General features: G+C 50.1%; 3 protein-coding genes across 3 annotated transcripts; 2 read left to right on the forward strand and 1 right to left on the reverse strand.

Annotated features, from left to right (window-relative positions):
• Positions 1-7,348: 7,348 nt before the first annotated feature.
• LOC120646700 (U-box domain-containing protein 21-like) lies at positions 7,349-8,922 on the forward strand. Its single transcript, XM_039923133.1, has one exon. The coding sequence runs from the start codon at positions 7,428-7,430 to the stop codon at positions 8,760-8,762; it is 1,335 nt and encodes a 444-aa protein (XP_039779067.1). The 5' UTR covers positions 7,349-7,427; the 3' UTR covers positions 8,763-8,922.
• Positions 8,923-11,745: 2,823 nt separating this feature from the next.
• On the forward strand, positions 11,746-15,604 carry LOC120646703 (translocase of chloroplast 34, chloroplastic-like). Its single transcript, XM_039923136.1, has 8 exons — positions 11,746-11,933; positions 12,019-12,145; positions 12,460-12,567; positions 12,657-12,781; positions 13,684-13,948; positions 14,820-14,888; positions 14,982-15,143; positions 15,223-15,604. Exons 2-8 carry the CDS (start codon positions 12,047-12,049, stop codon positions 15,367-15,369), a joined length of 975 nt encoding a protein of 324 aa, XP_039779070.1. The 5' UTR covers positions 11,746-11,933; positions 12,019-12,046; the 3' UTR covers positions 15,370-15,604.
• A 278-nt stretch (positions 15,605-15,882) lies between these two features.
• LOC120646701 lies at positions 15,883-18,909 on the reverse strand. The gene has a single exon (XM_039923134.1). It carries the CDS (start codon positions 18,736-18,738, stop codon positions 16,111-16,113), a length of 2,628 nt encoding a protein of 875 aa, XP_039779068.1. The 5' UTR covers positions 18,739-18,909; the 3' UTR covers positions 15,883-16,110.
• Positions 18,910-20,829: the final 1,920 nt, after the last annotated feature.

Consider the following 20,829-nt stretch of genomic DNA (forward strand, 5'->3'; position numbering starts at 1 on the left):
CGACCTAGCTCGTCTCTTCCTCGGAAACACGCGTACGGCGTACCGGCGAAACCGTGTCCCCCGCTTCATCGCATCGAAAGAGAACGGAGGAAAAACGCGCAGATCACACGCACCGTCGCCGCTGTGTGCTGACGCGCTGTGCTGGTCGGCTGGAGGAGGGACGGAGTGGTAGGAGCTACGAAGCAGGCAGGCATACCCACTTCTCCGCCGTGTGATCGCTGCGAATCATGGAACAAGTGCAAATGTACAGTGCGTTTAAAAACGCTTCTGCGAACCAAATCTTTGCGTAGCAGATTGTTGACGTGTTTTCTGGCCCTAACACACAGATGCACTCGGACGTGCGACGTGAGGAGTCCATTTTGATCATTCTATATATACATTTTGATCATCTCGATGAGAGCTACCCAATGGTGAAATCCATTTTGCCTTTTGAGCAACTTGACCAAACCAGTCTGACCGGTCCTGCACAGTCGTGCCAATTTTGGCCGTCATCACAGATAAACAAGTATCACCAGAGCAAATACAACTCACAATAAGAAAAACAAAGAGCAAAAACATTGTTATATATTACCCCAAAAATATATAGACAAGGAATAAGTCCATTTTACCCCCCTGAATTTGTCAAGGAATCCGAATTACCCCCCTCAACTACGAAACCAGGAATGGAAGTTCCCTCAACTCTTAAAACCAGATAAATAATCCCCCTGGGTGGTTTTGTAGGTGGTTTTCGTTGACGTGGCGCTGATGTGGCACTGGGCTCCACATGTCAGTCCTTCCTCTCTCCTCTCCCGTACTCTGGTTAGCCATCGTTGCCGCCCTTCCTCTACCGTTGCCTCCCTCCCTTCGCCGTGCCTCCCTCCCTCCGCGACAGTGCGCCATCGTTGCCCGCCCGCTCCTCCCTCCCTCCCTCAGCCCCGCCGCGCCGCCGCCGCTACCTGGTAGCGTGCCTTGCTCTGCTCCGCCCTGCCGGACGAGGCGCGGCTGGCGGGCGGGCGGAGCTCCAGCGGCGGGCGCGATGCGGCCGGCGGCGGAGCTCAAAAAGGCATAGACCGGCGGCCGGCGGAGCATGGGTGCGGAGAGGGGCGGGCGGGCCGGCGGCGCCGACCTGGCGGAGGAAGGGCGTGCGGCCCTGCACGCCGCCGGTCCACCCCCCCGGATCTGCTCGCCCTGGGCCGGCCAGGGCAGGGGAGGGGAGGCGTGGAGCCCCCCCACCCCCACTCGGATCTGCTCGCCCTCGCCGCGTGCGCCGCCTCCGCCTCACCACGCGCCGGCGGACGGCGCGGGGACGAGCGAGCCGCCGCGGCTCCATGGCCCCTGCTCGCGCCGCGCGTGCTGGAGCATGAGGGGCCCTCGCCGAGGACACCGCGGCGGCCGGCCGCCAACGCCGCCGCAAGATAGCCCTGCCGCTGCTTCCTGTGCCATCGCGGAGGCAACGGCAGCCGGCCGCCGTTGCCTCCGCGATGGCACAGGGAGCAGCGGCAGGGCTATTTTGCGGCGGCGCTGCAGGGAGGGAGACAGGGGAGAAGAGCTGGAGAGAGAGAGGGGATGACATGTGGGGCCCAGTGCCACGTCAGCAAAAAAACCACCTAGAAAACCAGCCAGGGGGGTTATTTACCCGGTTTTTAAGAGTTGAGGGATCTTCCATTTCTGGTTTCGTAGTTGAAGAGGTAATCCGTATTTCTTGACAAGTTCAGAGGGTAAAATGGACTTATTACTTTAGATAATATACTCAATATGTACATCTCGATGCATGCTTTGGTCACAGCATGTGTGCAGAAATACAGAATAATTTATGTGGCTAGAGGAGCGCGTGTGCCTACTCAGACATGACAGCAACTAGAGAGAACGCCGCGTTGGTCTTTTTTAGTTAAAAAGAACTCATAACGGCGTCCGGTCTGAACTACTTCCCGTCGGAGACCGGGGATTGACCCATCAATCATCCCACGCAGCTCGAACAAACGTACTAGGGATATTGATTATTGATATAAAAAATCACAAGAGACCAAACTTTCAATCTAGTGGACGTCCAGATGGGAGAATTTGAACGTTAGGTGAAATTTTGCCTGCATTTGATTTCCACGCAGCTGATTAGACCGAGAGTATATATAGTAGCTGAATGGGAACACGAGGGGAGGCATGGAACTGACCGCCCTACCATGGGGACTGTTTGTCTAATAAACTGGTTTAGTATATGTTGTCCCAAATGTTGGAAGGTAGTGATCGGGGTTGTACTTGCAGTGCATGCCTGTTTGATTTTCAGATTCTTTTTTGGCCTTCATGTGTGTAGGACTTCTAGAATGAGGAGCAGGTACTGTGAGTTGACCTTCAGCTGGTATGCTTCTAGAGAAAGAACGCAAACGTGAGGGAAGCATTTCTTTGAGCAAGGTGCTGCGTGTGTGCTTGTTCGATCTCCAAGTTTTGGCGCCTGTACGACTTCTAGAATGTGGAGAAGGTGATGTTAGTCTTTAACTGACAGCTGACATGCTTCTAGAAAAAGAAAAAAAAAGAATGCTGCCATGAAGTTATACTTTCAAAAATATCATCCCAAAGAAAATTGTTATCGAGCTAGCAAATGCATTCGTGGGAAGCAGGAATTCGGAGTAATTTCATTGCAGAACTTTGAATTTACAGCCTTGGATAACATGCTTACTTTTAGTACAATTTTTGAACTCGTAGCACTGGATAACAAGCTTACAATTAGCAGATAATCACATAGTAGTTCAGTGCTGTAAAGCAAAAGCAAAAGGGCCTCTTCAAGATTTTAATACAGCTGCTAACTTTGAATGAAGCAGTGCTGGAAGGATTTCAGTGGTAGCTTTTGTCTGAGTTGCTTTCAGGCACTCCACATGGGCAGGAAAAGATCAAAAGAGAGCTCTAGTTTGGAGGTATCTTTCTACCAGTTTTAGGAGAACCTGTGATTTGACGTGTTGCTACTTGCTAGTATGAGTTTCTAGACCAGCTCACTTGGTTTGAGCAATTCTTGGCTAGTGACTGGACATGTATTGATGGGAGCTGCATCCTTTGAACAGCTCTTCCAGAGAGTTCACTTGCAAGTTACTGGCTACAATTAATCGACGGTTACACGTAACTGAGATATGATAATCTTTGGTCGCAATTCCTCGGGGAGAACTGTGACAACCGCCAAATTAAAACTCAAAATCAAGCTAAATGGCCATCATTTGAACACATCAGGCACATTTGGCTTAACGGTTTAATTTAACAGTCTTTTCGAAACTGACCTTCCGATCGAAACAAACACCAGTAGTCCCATGCGAAGGTGAGCGCAGGCAGTACAAACATGATGAGTACATATAAATACGATTACAATACAGAGTAGAGTACATTAAGTTCTACAAACCTGATTTAATTACATAAACAATATATAAGAGCAACTTTATTTTAAAACAAAGTCCGATGTAGGAAACCTGACGTCTATAATACATGAAACGCAGTATCGAATCACACACTCAGCCCACGGGTGTGTGATTTTGTAACTGGCAAGGTCTAAACATCTGGTCCGGCCACCTCCCAACCATCCGCGCCAAGCTGGATGAACTTAGCACAACAAGGGCAGAAGTCTAGCTCATCCTGACCTGAAATAGTTTGAGCCACAACCCTGAGTATACTAATACTCCGCAAGACTTACCCGACTATGGGTATACATAACCCATTATCTAGACATGCACGACTTTTTGGCTGTGGGTTGTTTTGCGGACTTGCATTTAAGAGTGAGTCCTTACTTTCAATATTTTAGCTCACATTCTATATAAATTAATATCCTCTAGACATTTGCAGAACCCCTTTCTAGAACAATCATAATAAAAGATCAATTAGTAATCTTAACATTTCCTTCAACATATACGTTAATATTCCATCACATTACTACGATGCGGTGCTGCGATCAAGGTGCTCATATCCGAGAGCGACTGACGGTGAAACGATCCGATTTAACCTTGCAAGGTGGACCTAACCAACATGGCACGTATTTACCCCGTCGGACAATACAAACCAACCATTCCCCTCCCCGCCTCGAACTACAGAACCGCCCCACCTGCATATAGTCAACCGAGCCCTACGAGAGACCACCAAAAGTAAACATATGCGTCCCAATTCTCCGCGGCCACTCGACTGCCCTAAGGGGTGGGTAGAAGCTATGTACTTTCGAAACAAGGCAGTACTAGGCTTACCGGTTTCGACTACCTCCTACTCCCGGCATGCAGTTAGTACAATTCAAACTCGATCACAGGGCCAGACAACGAACGGTCCTTAATCGACACAGACGGGCTAGCCTTTCCCCGCCCGGTCTCCATTTTCTTTTCCTTCTCCAACCTATTCCAATATTCCATATACTCAAAATAACGAGACATCCTATATCTCACGAGTGACCAGAAATCACTCGACTTCTACCGAGATCTTATTAATCATAGCATTTCTATCGTCCTATACATACTAGTATAACTCCAGGGAACCTAGGGATCATGCAACTAGAGTTCCAAATAATTCCTAAACCTAATGCACAAGTAATAGAAACATATGTAGATGTCATAAATTGAAATAATAGGATGTGCACCGGGGCTTGCCTGCGGGCTGCTGCTCAGAGCTAGTGTCCACTGGGCCTTGGGCCGGGTCGTCACGAAACTCCTGCGGGGCTGGCTCCGTCTGCTCCTGCGGCTCCGCGATCACCTCGTACACGACTTCCTCGGTCGCGGATTCTATATGTATGCATATGAGACAATGAGTAAATGTCATGCATATGAGACAATGAATAAATGCCAACATGACTTTGCCATTAGATGATAAACATTAAACAAATTAACAATTTACCTAAAATGACACAGGTATGGTGATAATTAACTTTAACCCTAAGTGCTAGGAACAATTAGAGGCCAAATTATTAATTAGAGCATGATTTACTATAAAATAAAATATGACTAGCAAAGACATTATTATTTGCCTCTTATAATTTGTATAAAAATTTACATGTAAAAATATTATTATTCCTATACACATATTTAAGTTTGGTTACATTTTATATTCATATACTAAACTAGGTCCTATGAGTATGAAAATTTTATGGTGGATCACCCATGCTTAAAGTAAGCTACTGCAAAAATTTCACAATTTTTAGATTAACAGATCTATAGAAACTAATTAAGCAATACTAAACACAATCTAAACTCTTGCAGGGGTAAAAAGGTCATTTCGCCATCATGGATATTTTTCCTCTATATATCTTACTCTAACAAATCTAACAAAATTTATTTCATATTTTTCACATTTTTCCTTGATTTTATATGGATTTTACAAATCACAGCCGAAATAAATCAACAAAATAAAATAAACCCCCTAACTCCCCCCTGACCAGTGGGCCCCACTGGTCAGTGGGAGGGCAACTTGCCCTGTCCAGGGCGGCGGGGCTCGGGCGCTGGGGAGGAGAGGCCGCGGCGGCGGCGGCGGCCGACGGCGAGCAGGGCGGCGGCGCCGGCCGACGGCGAGCAGGGCGGCGGCGGGGCCCCTGGCTCGCGCACCTAGGCCCGGGGTGGCGGCGCGACGCGGGGGTGGCGCAGAGGCGGCGGCGGCGGCGCTAGGGCAGGGGAGGCGGCGGCGCGGCTGTCCCGGCGGCGGTGGGGCCAGGCGGCGGCGGCGCGAGGCGGTGCGAGCACCAGCGGGGTAGGGCGGCCCTGGTGCGCGCGCAAGGGTGGGGGCGACGCGAGCATGACGCGCAGCGTGCGGCGGCGAGCACGGCGACCGGCGGCGGCATGGCGTGGAACGAGCGTGGAAATCAAGCGAACGCGAGGAAACGTGGAGAGCACGAGCATTAGCGTCTCACCTAGGGTCGATTTGAGCTACTGGACGAAGAAAACAATGACCGGACGAGGGAGTTCAACGTCGAGGTGGATCTCGAGCTCACTAGTGACCGGCGGCCGCGAAACTAAGGATTCCCGGTGCTCTGGTCGAGGGGGCTCGCGAAGGAGAGATCGAGGAGGAAGCTAGAGATGTGGAGGAACTTTGGGTACGGTGGATTTGGAAGCTATGGAGAGGAGCTCGCGAATCGGGCCGGCGAGCGCGAGCTGCTCAAACGCCGTCCATGGCGAACTGAGGAAGGAGAAGGAGAGGAGAGCGAGGCGTAAACGGGAGTGAGGCAGGTGGCGAGCTCGGAAGGCGTCGTGGGCGACTTGGCGACGACACCAGCCGGGAAAACGGGATCGTCTTCCACGACGGCAACGCACAGCGGGGGAGCTTCGGGGGGCCTCGCCTCCATTACTGCTGACCGTTGCGCACAGGGAGAAACAGGGAGAAGAGAGGGAGAGAGACTGACATGTGGGGGCCACGTGTAAGAAATTTTTTATTTGAATTCAATTTTTTTTTGGATTGTTACAAGAACTTAATACGTAAGGAAGGCCTGAGATCATGACATGCTTCAGTTCAGCCGTAACGACGGGAGCCAAGTTTTTTTTCAAGCATTGTAAAAAATCTCTTTTCAAACCAAAACAGTGTTAATTGAAATGCCGCCGGTACCGGATCCAGTTCGGCAGACTTACTTGATGATCCGCAACGAGAATTGGTGCCCAAGATTGCTGAAAGGGTGCCATGTGCTGACAAAAGGTAGTTTGATTACTGGGACTTTGAATTGTTCATGTTCCAACTTTCACCAAGGAATGGTCCGTCTTCTAGTATTTTGTAGAACAGTTTTGCTGTAATCGACCTGTCATTATTTTTGAATTTGAAATACTTTTCGAAAAATTACGATCAGATACTAACCGAGACCGATCGCTTATGTTACGTGGCAGAATGAAGTTGCTAATCTGGACGACTCTGAATGACTCTGATGTCTGAAATAGGAAAGCTAGACCCATGGATGAGCTCCATCCACACAAGATCATAATACACGTGCCTTTTCTTCCTACAATTAAATCCCACAAAGAATTCTGAAAAACTCATTTTGTTTGGCTGGCTGTGGTTAGTAGCTAGTGCTGATTTGCTGTGAGAGAAAAGTACTGTTATCTGACTGGTGGCTGGTGCTGATTTGGTAACCAGCAGAACAGTGCCAAAAATGAATATTTCAAATCTTGTCCCGGTGATCCCAACCCAAACAGGGCCTGAAATGCTATACCTGCCGGACCTGCCAAAAAGGAAAAAAGACCGTGACGGCTGGCACCTAACTAAAGCCAGCGCGCGTTAAGGCATTACCGACCGTTTCTTCCCTCCCCCGCGGTTTATACGCATTCAAACATGCGTTCAACGTCAACGTTCCAATTCAAACCCTTTACCCGTCCGTTGCCTTCCCTCCCTATTTGAACCCGCCTCCCTCCACCCAGTCTTCGCATTGAACGCTTCACACCTCACCCACAAGAGAACAACCCAGCACGCCTCTCCGAGTACTCATCGTCCACCTCCTGACCTTCTAGCTAATTCCGCTTGTTCCGATGGCGCTGCTGGCGCGGAGGGCGCGGAGGGCAGTCGCCAAGGCGGCGCCGCTCGGCGGCGGCGGCGGCGGCGGCGTGGAGCTGGCGATCCCGGCGCACTTCCGGTGCCCGATCTCGCTGGACCTGATGCGGGACCCCGTCACGGGGCCGACGGGGATCACGTACGACCGGGAGAGCATCGAGGCGTGGCTGGACACGGGCCGCGCCACCTGCCCCGTCACGCACGCGCCGCTCCGCCACGAGGACCTCGTCCCCAACCACGCCATCCGGCGGGTCATCCAGGACTGGTGCGTCGCCAACCGCTCCCGCGGAGTCGAGCGGATCCCCACGCCCAAGATCCCTGTCACGCCCGTCCAGGCATCCGAGCTCCTCTTCGACCTCGCCGGGGCCGCGCGACGCCGCGACGCCGCCGCGCGGTGCGCCGAGGTGGTCGCCAAGATAAAGGCCCTCGCGAGGGACAGCGAGCGGAACAGGCGCTGCTTCGCGTCCATCGGCACGGGCCGCGCGCTCGCCGCCGCGTTCCAGACGCTCGCTGCCGCTGACGCCGCGCCGGCGGGGCGCGTCCCCGAGGACATCCTGGCGGCATTGGTCTGCATGATGCCGCTGGACGAGGAGGCCGCCGGGACATTGGGCTCGCCGAGCTCGCTGGGGTCTCTGGTCGCCATTGCGGAGAACGGGAGCTTGGCGGGAAGGATGAACGCCGTGCTCGCGATCAAGGAGATCGTCTCGTGCGACGGAGCGTTCGTGGATTTGAGCGAGAAGGTGGACGCAATCGTAGACTCGCTGGTCAAGATCATCAAGGCTCCCATCTGTCCGCTGGCTACCAAGGCCGCCATGGTCGCCACCTACCACCTGGCGCGGTCCGACGAGCGCGTTGCGGCTCGCCTGGCCACCGCCGGGCTCGTCCCGGTGCTCATCGAGGCCCTCGTCGAAGCCGACAAGAGCGTGTCCGAGAAGGCGCTGGGGCTTGTCGACGCGGTGCTCACGTCGGAGGAAGGCCGCGCGAGCGCGCGGGCGCACGCGCTCACCATGCCCGTTCTGGTCAAGAAGATGTTCCGCGTGTCCGACCTGGCCACCGAGCTAGCCGTGTCGGCGATGTGGCGCCTTGGCAAGGCGCCCTGCGCTGGAGAAGAGGACGAGGCGGTGGTGCGGTGCCTGGTCGATGCGCTGCGGGTTGGCGCCTTCCAGAAGCTGCTCCTGCTCTTGCAGGTCGGCTGCAGGGACGCAACCAAGGAGAAGGCCACCGAACTGCTCAAGATGCTCAACAAGCACAAGGGCGTAGGCGAATGCGTCGACGCTGGGGATTTCCGAGGACTCAATAGGCTGTCGGCTTAAATCAAAGGGGGGACTATGATGTAAAAAAGGGTACTGTAAAATAGAGAGATGCAACCTGTAAGTAGATAGGGATAGTTGCAATTTTGTTGGACATGTTTCCATGATATTTCGGCAGTTTAGGTTCAACTGAAAACATAGATCTTTTTTTTCCTTTTGTGAAGAATTTGAGTGTAAATTTCTTGTTTAACATTTTTCAAGAGAGTAATACCATGCTCTCTAAAGAACTTTAGAATAACCAAAGCTAAGATTTTATCTACTAAACTGATTTGCATCTACTAGAACTTAGAACCTCGTACTTGAGGTATGGGATTGTTAAGTTAGTAATGTAAATATTTCACTAATATATTGTGCTCACCTAGTTTTGAACTTTATACTAATTAACCATATGGTGGTTTGGCGCCAATTATAGATAAAATTATTATAGCTTATGGATGCTAACATCATACTAACAAGTCAGTAATTAGCACTAAAATAGATCAATTCTCATCAAAAGATGTGGCTAATTTTTTGTGTCACACCTTGTTATAATTTGGGGCAACACTACATCACAGTGTTCTGTATTCTGGACCTCACTAGGACACGACTCGAGTGTAACTATCTAGTGAACAATGCTATTTACCCTTTTCACACTTCTCATTGCCCGGAGACTCACTCTTCTCCATTGTCACCGGCGAGATGAGTTTAGAAATCAAGGTTTCAGGCATGGTTTAGGGTCTATTTGGAAGGATTTTTACCAGCTTCGGCCTCACCTATTTGGCGTAATTAAGATAATGTAGCGTAAAGCCGATTTGTAAGTTGGGATAAAAATAAGCCAAATGAAACCTTTTTGCTTCACCAGCAGGCTTCAGCTTCACCGGTGAAGCCGTTTCGGAAGAGCCCTCCCAAACGCCCCCTTACTACTAAAGAAAACCTGAAGCGGGAACTGAGAGAGTAGCTTATAACCAAACGTTTTGATTTTTTTTTCTTTTACCAGCGCTGTGAATTTGCTAGGACAATTCGCAGCACCACCTATAGATTTGTCAAAATCCGGCTCGCTCAATGCATGTGTTCTGTTACCTCGGCATTCGTTTTCTTGTAAGACCTAGTCGTGGCTTGGAAGTTGGAATGTTCCGCAGCAACGTGAGTCCAATGTATTCGCCTGGATGCACGAACAGTTCTCGTCTTTGAAAACCCGAGTTCAAGCTTTGACGGAGCAGTAGAACGTGACTAGCAGGTTGACCCTACACCGACCGAGCTTGACCGTGGGCAGTCTATTTGCCTGCCGGTCCCATCCACATCTTTGACCTCTTGCTCTCTGCCCGGTCGCGTATCCGGCTGCTTGTGCTCGTAGTCGACAGCGTGGTAGCAGGTCATCGTTTGATGGTTTCCTTAGTTTGGGCACGCAGTCTTTGCAACTTATTAATTGGCTCGCGCGTCGCGTCTCTACCACTGACACCAAAGCTTGGTGCCCGACCTCATCGTCTGCCAGACTGCCACCGCCGGCGGCCGGTCGCCGGTCGGCGCGGTGTGCTGAACTGCTGATCCGCCGGACGGCGGGAGGTCGCACTCGGCCGAATCAGGTCAACTGCCGCTTTGCCAGTCTTTGTATTCTTGATGATCGTACGCCGCCACCGGCGGTCGGCCCGTGCTGCCTACTGATGAAGCACGACGTGAAACGCGAGCCGCCGCCGGTGGCGGCGCCCTCGGCCAGTCGGCGAACCAAGCTGCCTCGCTTACCTGACTACTAGTCAGTCAACCCCCTTCAGTTTGCGCGCGGTGAGGGGCCATTGGGCCGGTGGGGTTCGGAGTGATCGGTAGACTGGGCCGTGAGAAGTGGACCGACAAGGCCCAACTCTGGGAAACAGCGGTCCGTGGCCCGCCTCCCCACAGATTGAAAGTTCTATGGACCAAGCCCACAGCAAGGCTATCGTTTACAGCACGGCATAGCCCACAGAGAATAAAAAAGGAAAAAAAGAGGAAAAGAAAAGGCCCTCCCGTCAGGAACCGGCCAAACCCAACCCCAACTCCCCACGCGAAGAAAAAAAAACTCCCCACGGGACTCCTCTAGGACGGCAATGGATACCCAAAACCCAACGGGTTTTTCTCCATTAGGGTTCGGATTTAGGTCAACTTTTTAGATCCGTGGGTTTGTTAATGGACATAAAGTCTTACCTGTTGGGTTTATGGGCATGAGTTTGTTCCTATAATACCTAAACCCGTGAACCCATGAGTTTTTTAAAACCGATCCAACATAGAGCAATTGTTATTTTATTTTGTGAGATTATAACAAATTTTATCATTTCTTTCCTACAATTCTTACTTCACCTTATTGTTTATATATGTATATGATGGATTTGTAATATTTTATGATGTGACGATCATTTAAATATAGAGTTTGTTATTTATATATTTATTTTCTTTTGGAATTTTTAGTAAACATAGATGTCTTACTCATAATACACTACAATGATATTTACGATATTAAACTTATTGATCATGAGAAAAAATTGTATAGTAGAGTGTAGACCCACGGGTGACCTGTGGGTATCCGTTAACCCGATGGGTTTGGGTTTGGGCAAAATTCCAAACCCGTCACGGGTATGAGTTTTTTAATGGGTTCAAATATTTTTCATGGGTTTGGGTTTGGGATGGAAAAACCGATGTGTTCAGGCCCTGTTTAGTTCTTTACATGTAAACGCAAAAAAGCCGTAAACACATTAAAGTGAAAAGGAATCTTGCTAATTTGAAGTACTAAATAAAGTCTATTTACAAAACTTTTTGCATGGTTGGGCTGTAAATCGCGAGACGAATCTAATGAGCCTACTTAATCCATGATTTGCAACAGTGATGCTACAGTAACCATCCGCTAATTATTGATTAAATATGGATTAATTAGCATCATTAGATTCATCTTGCGATTTACAACTCATCTATGCAAAAAATTTTACAAATAGACTTCATTTAGTACTTCAAATACCCTATTTACATCTTTACACATTTTTCCAAAATGAACATTTCCAAAATGAACACACCCTTGGACCCGTTGCCATCCCACCCTCTCCTTATCCTTCCCTTCGCATAACCCCCCCCCCCCCCCCCCCCCCCCCCCCGCGGCGCCGTCCTCGCCCTCGCCGCGACCCCGCCTCCGCCGCTAGGTTTCAACTGCCAGCCTCTCGGCATCCGCGTCTCCCGGTATGCGTCTCCGCCGCGCGCGCCCTCCGCTCCGTCCTGGCGGAATTGGTTTGCGTTTCTGATTTCGTTTAGGGCCTTGTCGCAGGGGAAAGGAAGGGCAGGGGAGGTAGAGGATGGCGGCGCCGATACCGCGCGAGTGGACCGGGCTGCAGCAGTTCCCGGCGGCCACCCAGACCAAGCTGCACGAGCTCCTCGGCAAGATGAAGGAGGAGGTACTCCACCACACGTCTCTGCAATCAGTTACTACATACGGTCTAAACTCTAAAATAGATGTCATACGGGAATGTGTGCAGTGGGAGGTCTAATCATTAGTGCACATGGAATTACTTTTGTTTATCGTCATCATAAATACTGCAATGTCGTTATAGTTTGGTTAATGGCTAAATTGATGAGTTAGGTTATCATTGTCCTAAATGACAAGTGGATTGGACCGGATGTAGTAATTTAGCCAATGATGGTTGTGTTTTCTGGTTGGTTATGTGCTGTTACGAATTGGTAATGTTCTGCTTGTGTTTGTGATGTGAAGAATGTGAGCACATTAACAATTCTGGTGATGGGGAAAGGTGGAGTGGGCAAGTCATCCACTGTAAACTCCATTGTTGGGGAGAGGGTCGCCACTGTCAGCGCTTTCCAGGTTTTTCTTCTCCCTGTTCTAGTTTCTGGTTGGGACTCTTGCTGGAGTAGCTTATATGTGGCTGTGTTGTTGGGTGCTGTGATGTGCAGTCCGAGGGTCTGAGGCCAACGATGTGCTCCCGCACAAGGGTGGGATTCACCTTGAACATTATCGACACTCCTGGGCTCATTGAAGGTGGATACATCAATGAGCAGGCTGTCGAGATCATAAAGAGGTATGCACATTTCAGCATGTTATGCTATACCCTTGCTTGGCTGTAAGTGAAGTGATTAGATACAGATTGTATAGCATGTAACATAGGGTTTTATACGTCACCGTTGCCAACTTGAACTTGGTTTAAGGAAGGTTTGTTTCTTAGTATCTGGTTGCTTTTGGTTGGATGCTTTTACATAGTGGAATTAGCAAGGTCTTTTGGTGAAACATTTTAAAATCATTGTTTGGACATGAAATGCTACATGGCTGGTCCTTATTATTATTCTCTTGTGAAATCTGTGCTGAAACATCCTCTTGGGATATGCATATCCTTATTATTATTCTGTACAGTCATAACCACAATCTGGTTTACAATTGATGTGCCTGTCTCTAGTGAAGCACTCCATAACCTTGACTGAATTTTATAAGTCGAACAAAACCTTCTTGCAATTTGAAGATCTTATCTTAAGCAATGCAAGGATGCAGAGCAGAGAATTCAATAAAATGTGCAGATATTTGGGTTAGGGTGCAGCTCTAACAGTCTTAACTTCCCTTTCTCTTATACATTTGCAAAAATTTCAGAAAAAAAAACTTTTCAAAAAATAAACCACCAAGCATCACAAGTGTGTAATTTAGCAATTCATTACTTTCACAAGCAAACAAAAAAAAATGATGCCTATATTTTTTTTCTGACAGTAAATGTTCTGTTGGAGTTGTGTTCTGGCCTGAGGGTAGTTCATCAAATTGACTTTGTGTAATCTTCCTGGTTCGGTGGTCTCACTAACATGTGACCCTTGGATCCACAATTCCACATGCGATGCGAGTGAGACATTGACTAGCAAGTGCTAATGATTGAAGTAGCAACTCCTGTAGTCTCTTTTAAATTAAAATGCACGCATCTTAATGTTATTAATGCTATCACAGGTTTCTTCTGGGCAAGACTATTGATGTTCTCCTGTATGTGGATCGCTTGGATGCGTACCGAATGGATACACTGGATGAACAGGTTATAAAAACCATCACTAATTCATTTGGAAAGGACATCTGGCGAAGAGCACTGGTTGTGTTGACCCATGCTCAGCTCTCACCGCCTGATGGAATCGACTATAATGAGTTCTTTACAAAAAGATCAGAGGCACTTTTGCGATACATCCATTCAGGCGCAGGAATCAACAAACGAGAATATGGGGTAATGCATGTTTTTATTTGTTATATGATCAGTTCCATCATGCTCTGTGGAATGCATATGCATCTACTAGGAGGTGGAAATTGTGTTTAGCTGCCTCAGCCTAGAACTAATCATTTTCTGCCATCTTTTGGTTGGACATACTCCCATGGAATTGCCTTTGACTTCTGATCTTGGCTTTCACTTCCCTAATATGAGTGCTAGAAACAACACTAGCTGCTAGATGAAGGCTACATGCAGATATATCTATTAGTTTATGCCATTAACCTTGCATGTTCATCATTTACAGTCAGTTCAACTTGATAGTTAGTCTCCATGTGTAACTGAACGTGGCGTATTCTCAGAGTTTTGGGCATTATACTATGCTGACTGCAGTCTAGAGATGTTCAGTTTGCAAATATTATTTGTGGTTATGGCCTTAGATTATGCTGATAGTAGTGCAATTTGCCAATTTCATCCCAACTGGCAGCTGTGCATATAGCCATTTAGCATGTATACAAAATGAAGTTGAATTTTGTATTTCAATCATCAGCAGCTCAGCAGAATGTACGTGCTGTATAATTTGTGTTTTGCTGTTCGGCTCTTATCCTTGTGCCGGTAATTCAAACAATATTTGGCGAACCTTCAATAATTTCTCAGTTAGTTATGCTCCTCCATGTGCTTAATCCCAAACTCCTTAGTGTTGGCCATGTCATAACTAGTGGGGGTAAAAAAAAAACTTTAGCTAAGTTGCTGTTTCAGTACTAGTTACTTTTATCCTACCCTCTGATTTAATGTACATCGCAGGTCTCTCGTACACTTATGAAATCATTAAAAACCATTTTTGCATGTGAGAATTAGTTATAATGGAAGCTCTACATTTTCCTTAATTTAGGATTTCCGCTTGCCAATAGCATTGGTGGAGAACAGTGGAAGGTGCAAGACTAATGAGCATGGGGAGAAGGTTTGTCTGTTTCATGCTGTATTTGACCTAACATTTATTTGTGCTCGCATCTTGATGGTTGAATTGATAGATGATGCTCCTGACGGTTGGCAGATTCTTCCGGATGGTACTCCATGGGTTCCAAACCTGATGAAAGAAATTACTGCTGTCATCTCAAATGGGAGCATGCCCATTCATGTCGACCAGAAGTTAATCGATGGTCCAAACCCCAACAATCGCTGGAAGATGTTCATTCCACTTATCCTGGCTGTGGAGGTCGACTATAGTACATAATACTCCTTTCATTCACCCTCAAACAGAATTCTTCACTCATACCTTTCGTACTCTTTTCCAGTACTTCTTGGTGGTCAAAGGAATCCGGAGGGCAATACATGCTGATATTGCAAATGGAAATGTGGATGACTGGGAGCAGCGCTACCGGGACTTGGTCGGAAGCAGGGATCCTATAGAGCAGAAAGGTTCCCGGAACCGCAAGGCTTAAGTTGGTTTACTGGAGCGGATCTCATTCCAATTGTGACCCTACTGTTCGTTTTCCTAATTCTGTGTTGGGGGCTTTATAGAGTTCGCCGAAATCCCTGCCCGTTTATTGTTTTTATAAAATGGCATGAAAGCATGCTACTCTGGAGTGATTTTGAACAGTCCCCTTGATGATTTGATGCGAGGTAGAGAATTATGTTTCGGATCAAAATTTGAAACAAATTTACGTTTTGCATTCAGTTTGTGTAAGTCTGGAAGCTTTTATTCGGAGCCAGAAGCTAAGGTGTGCCGGTAAATACACTGAAACCTTGGCTCCTTTGGCAGAAAAGGCATCATTCTGGACCAGAAAGCATGGTGTGCCTGTGAAAAGGTTCTCCAAGTTCAAAAGTTCCTACCAAAGTTTCTAGCAAACTTGCAGTGCGCCATTACATCTCACTCTTTGTGGCACTGTTATTACTGCAACAGGTAAGCATATGATGATATGCACGGGGGCACGGCAACACAAATTCCAAATCAGTGACAACTGTACGTACCTGTATATACAGTATTATAACAGAAGCGCAGCAGTGCAACACATTGAAGACAACATTTCTCCTATTCAAACGCAGATTATGCGTATGTACATCTGGCAACATACCTGAGCATTTAATTCTCAGTCTGCTCTTTCCCTCCGAAAGAAAAGGTCAACTACAGCATATGCCTAAATCTACAAGCCCTGCTAAAACTGCATGAAGCATGGAAGGGCCTATTGCATTAGCCTTTGTATTTTATGAGAGCTACAAAAATCTTGGTATGGCTTGAAATTGTTTTGCCATGCCACAAATTGTTTCCTCAAACATTTGTACACTTTTTCTTCATCAGGCTGAATTTCCATGCCTGGGGTATCAAAGTCCATCCTCACTGGGCCAAAATCAAACAAAGAAGTTGCAGCTTGTTCAGGTCCAGAATCAGGAACTTTGGCTTTTCCGCAGACAAATGTTGTAAAGATTTTATCCTGATATGGTGTTGCAGATGTATGCAACGGATTATCTATCTTCCGACCTTCTTTCTTCTTTCCAGCATTTCCATCTAGGGTGAACTTATGTTCAATCTGAGGCTCATAACTAAAATAGGGATTCTCGTGATTCAACCCTTGCGAAACATCACAATTGTGTGTGTCAGCAATTGATATTACAGGATCAAAGGCTTCAAAAACTTCACTACATTGATCGCTTACAGAGTCAGTTTCTAAAGTTGCTCCTTCAGAAAAGCTTTCTATACCCTTGTTTATGTCTTCCATTGCAAGTAGAACATGTATGGGCAGTACTGGACCAACAAGTGCATTTGGAGATTGAACCTTGCTAGTCACATAGTAACTTATGCTTGAAGGTTTTGCCAACAGGAAAGGTCGAAGTTCATTGTGTGCCAAACAGGTAGGAACATTTAACTGTTCACCTACGGTTTTCTCTGTGCTGCATGCTAGCATGTCCTTGTATTTCGAGAAGGTAACATGAAGGATATTTGCTGGTAGGCTGTTCAATATTCTCTGGCATGCCATTTCAAAAATGTTCATGGGGATACTAGCATTGCATAGAAAATCTGAAACTGATCGAGAAGATGAACTAGAGTTATCTTCTGCATATTCTGACACAGCTTCACTAACAATGATTTGCCCCATCTGTTTATTGACACCAGAATCATGCTTCACCAATGCATTGCACAGATTCCCTTCCAGATATTTAGATAGGAAATGCAACTTCATGAAACTATATCTGAAGGGGAAATCTTCACACGGAATGTCAGGAAATGTAGATGAACTGCTAGTCCTGGCTATATGTTGTGATTCATCACATGGGATATCATCATGAGATGCTGATGCACGGTACCTTTGCATTTCTAACTTCCCCAATGCTTTCAGACAAATCAAAGCAAAGCCAGTAAATGATGGCTCTGGCACCAAGAGGTCGTGTGGAAGCACATAGTAGCCAATAGTGGGGTTCTTACTTGGTTGGGAAGCATAGCCATCTCTTGAAATAGGCCTTGAGAATACATCTTTCACTATTCCATCGCTGCAGCTGCAGTGCTCATTTGTGAGAGAAAGCCGTGATGGAAGATCCCAAGCATACAGGTGAGAATTCTCAGGACAGCCTTGCTCCTTAGGTCCATAACAAAAGACACTGAACTCGCCTGTCCAGAACGAACCAACCAAAATAGCAAAACCAGAACTCGATGCCCACTCATGTTCCTTGGAATGTCTCAATTCAGAAAGCCGAAACATAGCAACATTGTTAGGGCTCTCAAGCTCATGTTGCCATGCCAGCACAGGTGTCAGCGGCTGTCTCACATCAAGGAGAATCAAATAACGCTTTGTCACCACTGAGAAATGGAAACGATCAAACCCAGCCCTGCAGAATGCGAGATACTGATCCGCCCCAGCAAAAGGGTCAGTTTCAAACAGTCCTGGCATCCCAACTCTTGCTAAAACCTTGCACTCACCACAGTCCCCAAATCTCAAGTCAATCAAAAGAACTGATTTTGAACTGGCAACAATTACCATCCACGGTTGAGTCCCATAGTCACAGCTTAGCCAGTCCCCACAGTCATCCGTGCTGCCAAAATCAATTTTCATTTTCCCACCTTGCCGTGTATCCAGATTGAACCAGCACAACTCCCCACTCTCCAGCAACACAACACATTCAGACAGCAAATGCCTGCTCCAGCAAGCATGCACGATGACAGAGTCGAACCCCTGCTTGGCAGCCGGCACTAGGGCCGAAGTACCCAAACCCCGCGACTCGACCCTGAACCAATTCAGGGAGTGCATTGTCACGGCAAGCAGGAACCCCTCAAGGCTGTCTTCCGGCTCTGACGGCCAGGATGGCTCATTAACAGTGGTAGCAAGCTGCTGGATGCGTTGACCCGGGTGCATGAACCCATCCCTCTGAACGAACGGCGAGACGGGCGTGGAACCAGTGGCCGTGGTGGCATCCAGAGTAACAAAGGCAACATGATCCGCATTCTCGCCATAGGGGAAGAAGAGGATAAGAGAGCACGAGGAGAGGCGGGGCCGGCGGAGGACGGCGATCAGATTGTACGGAGGCGAGGAGGGCAGAGACGACTGCGCGAGGAGTGTCTCGGAGAGGGAGTCTAGGTCGGAGCGCGGGAGGAAGGAGGTGCCCCGGACAAACGAGCGGAGGTGGCGGTCCAGGCGGCGGGTGGAGGAGCGCGGCGGCAGGACAGGGTAGGGGAGGGAGAGCAGCGGGGTGCGAGGCGGGAGAGGGGAGAAGTGGAGGGGCCCGCGGGAGGAGGCGGCGGCGGGCAGCGGGGCAGCGGATGGCGCCGCGAACACAGCAGAGACCGGGAAGAGGAAGCGCCAGTCCTCCGAGAGGTTCATGGAGGGCAGGGCCACGGCGAGCGGGGCCCGCCCGCGCGGGCGAGGGTGGAAACCGGTGGCGCGCGGCTGGAGCGAGAGCGGCGGGGGAGAGGGGCGGCCGCCACGCGCTGGAGCGGGAGGTGGAGCAGGGAGCCGGCCTGGTCGGCGGAAAGATTTTGGGTGAGGAAATTGTGGGAGCCGGCGCTTCGCTGGAGAAGTTTGGGGCTTTTACATTTTTATCATTATAACGAATTGCACTCATCAGATTATCACTATTACGATGCCACCTACATCTATACCATAAGAGAGAAGTTTGACTTACAAATTTACCACATTTGAGGATGTGGCAGCCACGAGACCGGTCCACACTGGCGTTGAGTCAGCAGGCACCGACGTCGTTCGGCCCCGTTACTGCGCGCTGGGCCCGGTTGACGCCGCCGCCGCTAACCCTTGCCGCCGCGCCGGACGCGCCAAGCCATGAGCGCCACCATTGCCCGCCGCGCCGGGCCGCGAGCGCCGCCCACTGCACTGGCGCACCGGGCCACGAGCCACACTGCCGCCACCGCTCCCCGCCCCGCCGAGCCCCAGATCAGGCCGCAGGCCACCGGGAATGGCTGCCGCCGCCGCGGAACTGGCCGCCGAGAACTGCCGCCGCCGCCGCGGATCTAGCAGCCACCATGAGAGGACAAGGGGGGAGGGAAAGAGAGAGGGAGAGAGGTTGGAACCCCCCCCCCCCCCGCCGCCTTCCTCACGGCCGGCCGGACTTCCGGTGGCCACTCGGGCGACGGCAAGGCGCGGGAGCTGGGATTGGGAGGGGCGGCGGCGCACAGGCGAGAGTTCCGCCCGAACCGCCCTTGGAAAGCGACGCGGGGGACGGCCCTACCACTCCCCCTGTCCATCCATTCATCCCTGCGACCGACTCCATCTCTTGTGCCCGCCTGGAAGCCGCCAGTCGCAGCTGGGCACTCAATGCCGCGCCCTCAGCCGACGCGCGGGGCCACACAGCCCTCTGCCGGCGCCGGGCCTGCGCTCGGGCCCTGGCCGCTGCGGGGTGCCGCGTCCGCCGCCCTCGCCAATACTGTGCACCTGAGCCTGCATGCCGACCGGCGCCCGCGCCGCGTCGCCGCCCTAGCGCCGGCCGCCGCCTGCGCGCGCGTCGCCTCGCGTGCGCCGCCGCTGCCCACGCCGACGCGTTGGTTTTCGCGTGCTGCTGCCTGGCGTCGTCCTCCTCGAGCAGACGCAGCCGCTCGGCCCGCGCGCCGCTAGGCGTCGACGAGCGCCTGCGGAAAGCAACAGTGCAAGATTCGGAAACGACGTGCGGCTCTTACGTGTTTCTCGCTGAGGTAGTGGAGCATGATGGCGAGCTGGCCAAAGGGAAGGAGCACATTGATCCTGGCCTGGAAGATGACGACGCGCACGCTGGTGAGCGCCCTCCCCCACCTGCTCCCGGGCGAGAGCAACTCGGCCACCGCGGCGAGCGAGCTGATGTGCTCGAAGTCCAGCGTGTGCATCTTCCGGGGCGGCGGCACCGGCGAACCCGCCGGCGATGACAGCTCCAGCTCGTCCACCTCCGCGAACCCCAGAGCCGGCTTCTCCGCCCCCATCATCGGCGAGCTGCCGCCCAAATCGAAGGGCCGCGCCAGCGGATCCGCGCAATGCAGAGCCGGCTGGGCTCCCTCTCCCAAGAGCGAAGGGACACGAGCACCGGGTGAAGGCGGCGGCGTCAACCGGGCCCAGCATGCAGTAACGGGGCCGAACGGCGTCGGTGCCTGCTGACTCAGCGCCAGCGTGGACCGGTCTCGTGGCTGCCACATCCTCAAATGTGGTAAATTTGTAAGTCAAACTTCTCTCTTATGGTATAGATGTAGGTGGCATCGTAATAGTGATAATCTGATGAGTGCAATTCGTTATAATGGTAAAAATGTAAAAACCCCGAGAAGTTTTGGTGTTTTTTTTCTTCTGTAATGCGGGCCTTGGCGGCGGCGGCCGGCGGCCGGGCGGGCTCGAGCGTTCACGGCTTGAGCCTTGAGGCCGCCCTGCAGTCGCTGAGATTACGGCCTACTGGGCCCTTGTTTAGGCCCTGTTTAGTTTCCAAAAACTTTTATATAGTAT

This window comes from Panicum virgatum, chromosome 9K (genome assembly GCF_016808335.1).
Source record: "Panicum virgatum strain AP13 chromosome 9K, P.virgatum_v5, whole genome shotgun sequence".
Lineage (NCBI taxonomy): Eukaryota > Viridiplantae > Streptophyta > Magnoliopsida > Poales > Poaceae > Panicum > Panicum virgatum.

Coding starts and splice junctions, on each gene's coding strand:
- LOC120646701 (XM_039923134.1), bottom strand. CDS start 18,738: ATGAACCTCTCGGAGGACTGGCGCTTCCTCTTCCCGGTCTCTGCTGTG.
- LOC120646703 (XM_039923136.1), top strand. CDS start 12,047: ATGGCGGCGCCGATACCGCGCGAGTGGACCGGGCTGCAGCAGTTCCCG. Junction 13,949..14,819: donor TCAACAAACGAGAATATGGG/GTAATGCATGTT, acceptor TCCTTAATTTAG/GATTTCCGCTTGCCAATAGC. Junction 15,144..15,222: donor CACTTATCCTGGCTGTGGAG/GTCGACTATAGT, acceptor ACTCTTTTCCAG/TACTTCTTGGTGGTCAAAGG.
- LOC120646700 (XM_039923133.1), top strand. CDS start 7,428: ATGGCGCTGCTGGCGCGGAGGGCGCGGAGGGCAGTCGCCAAGGCGGCG.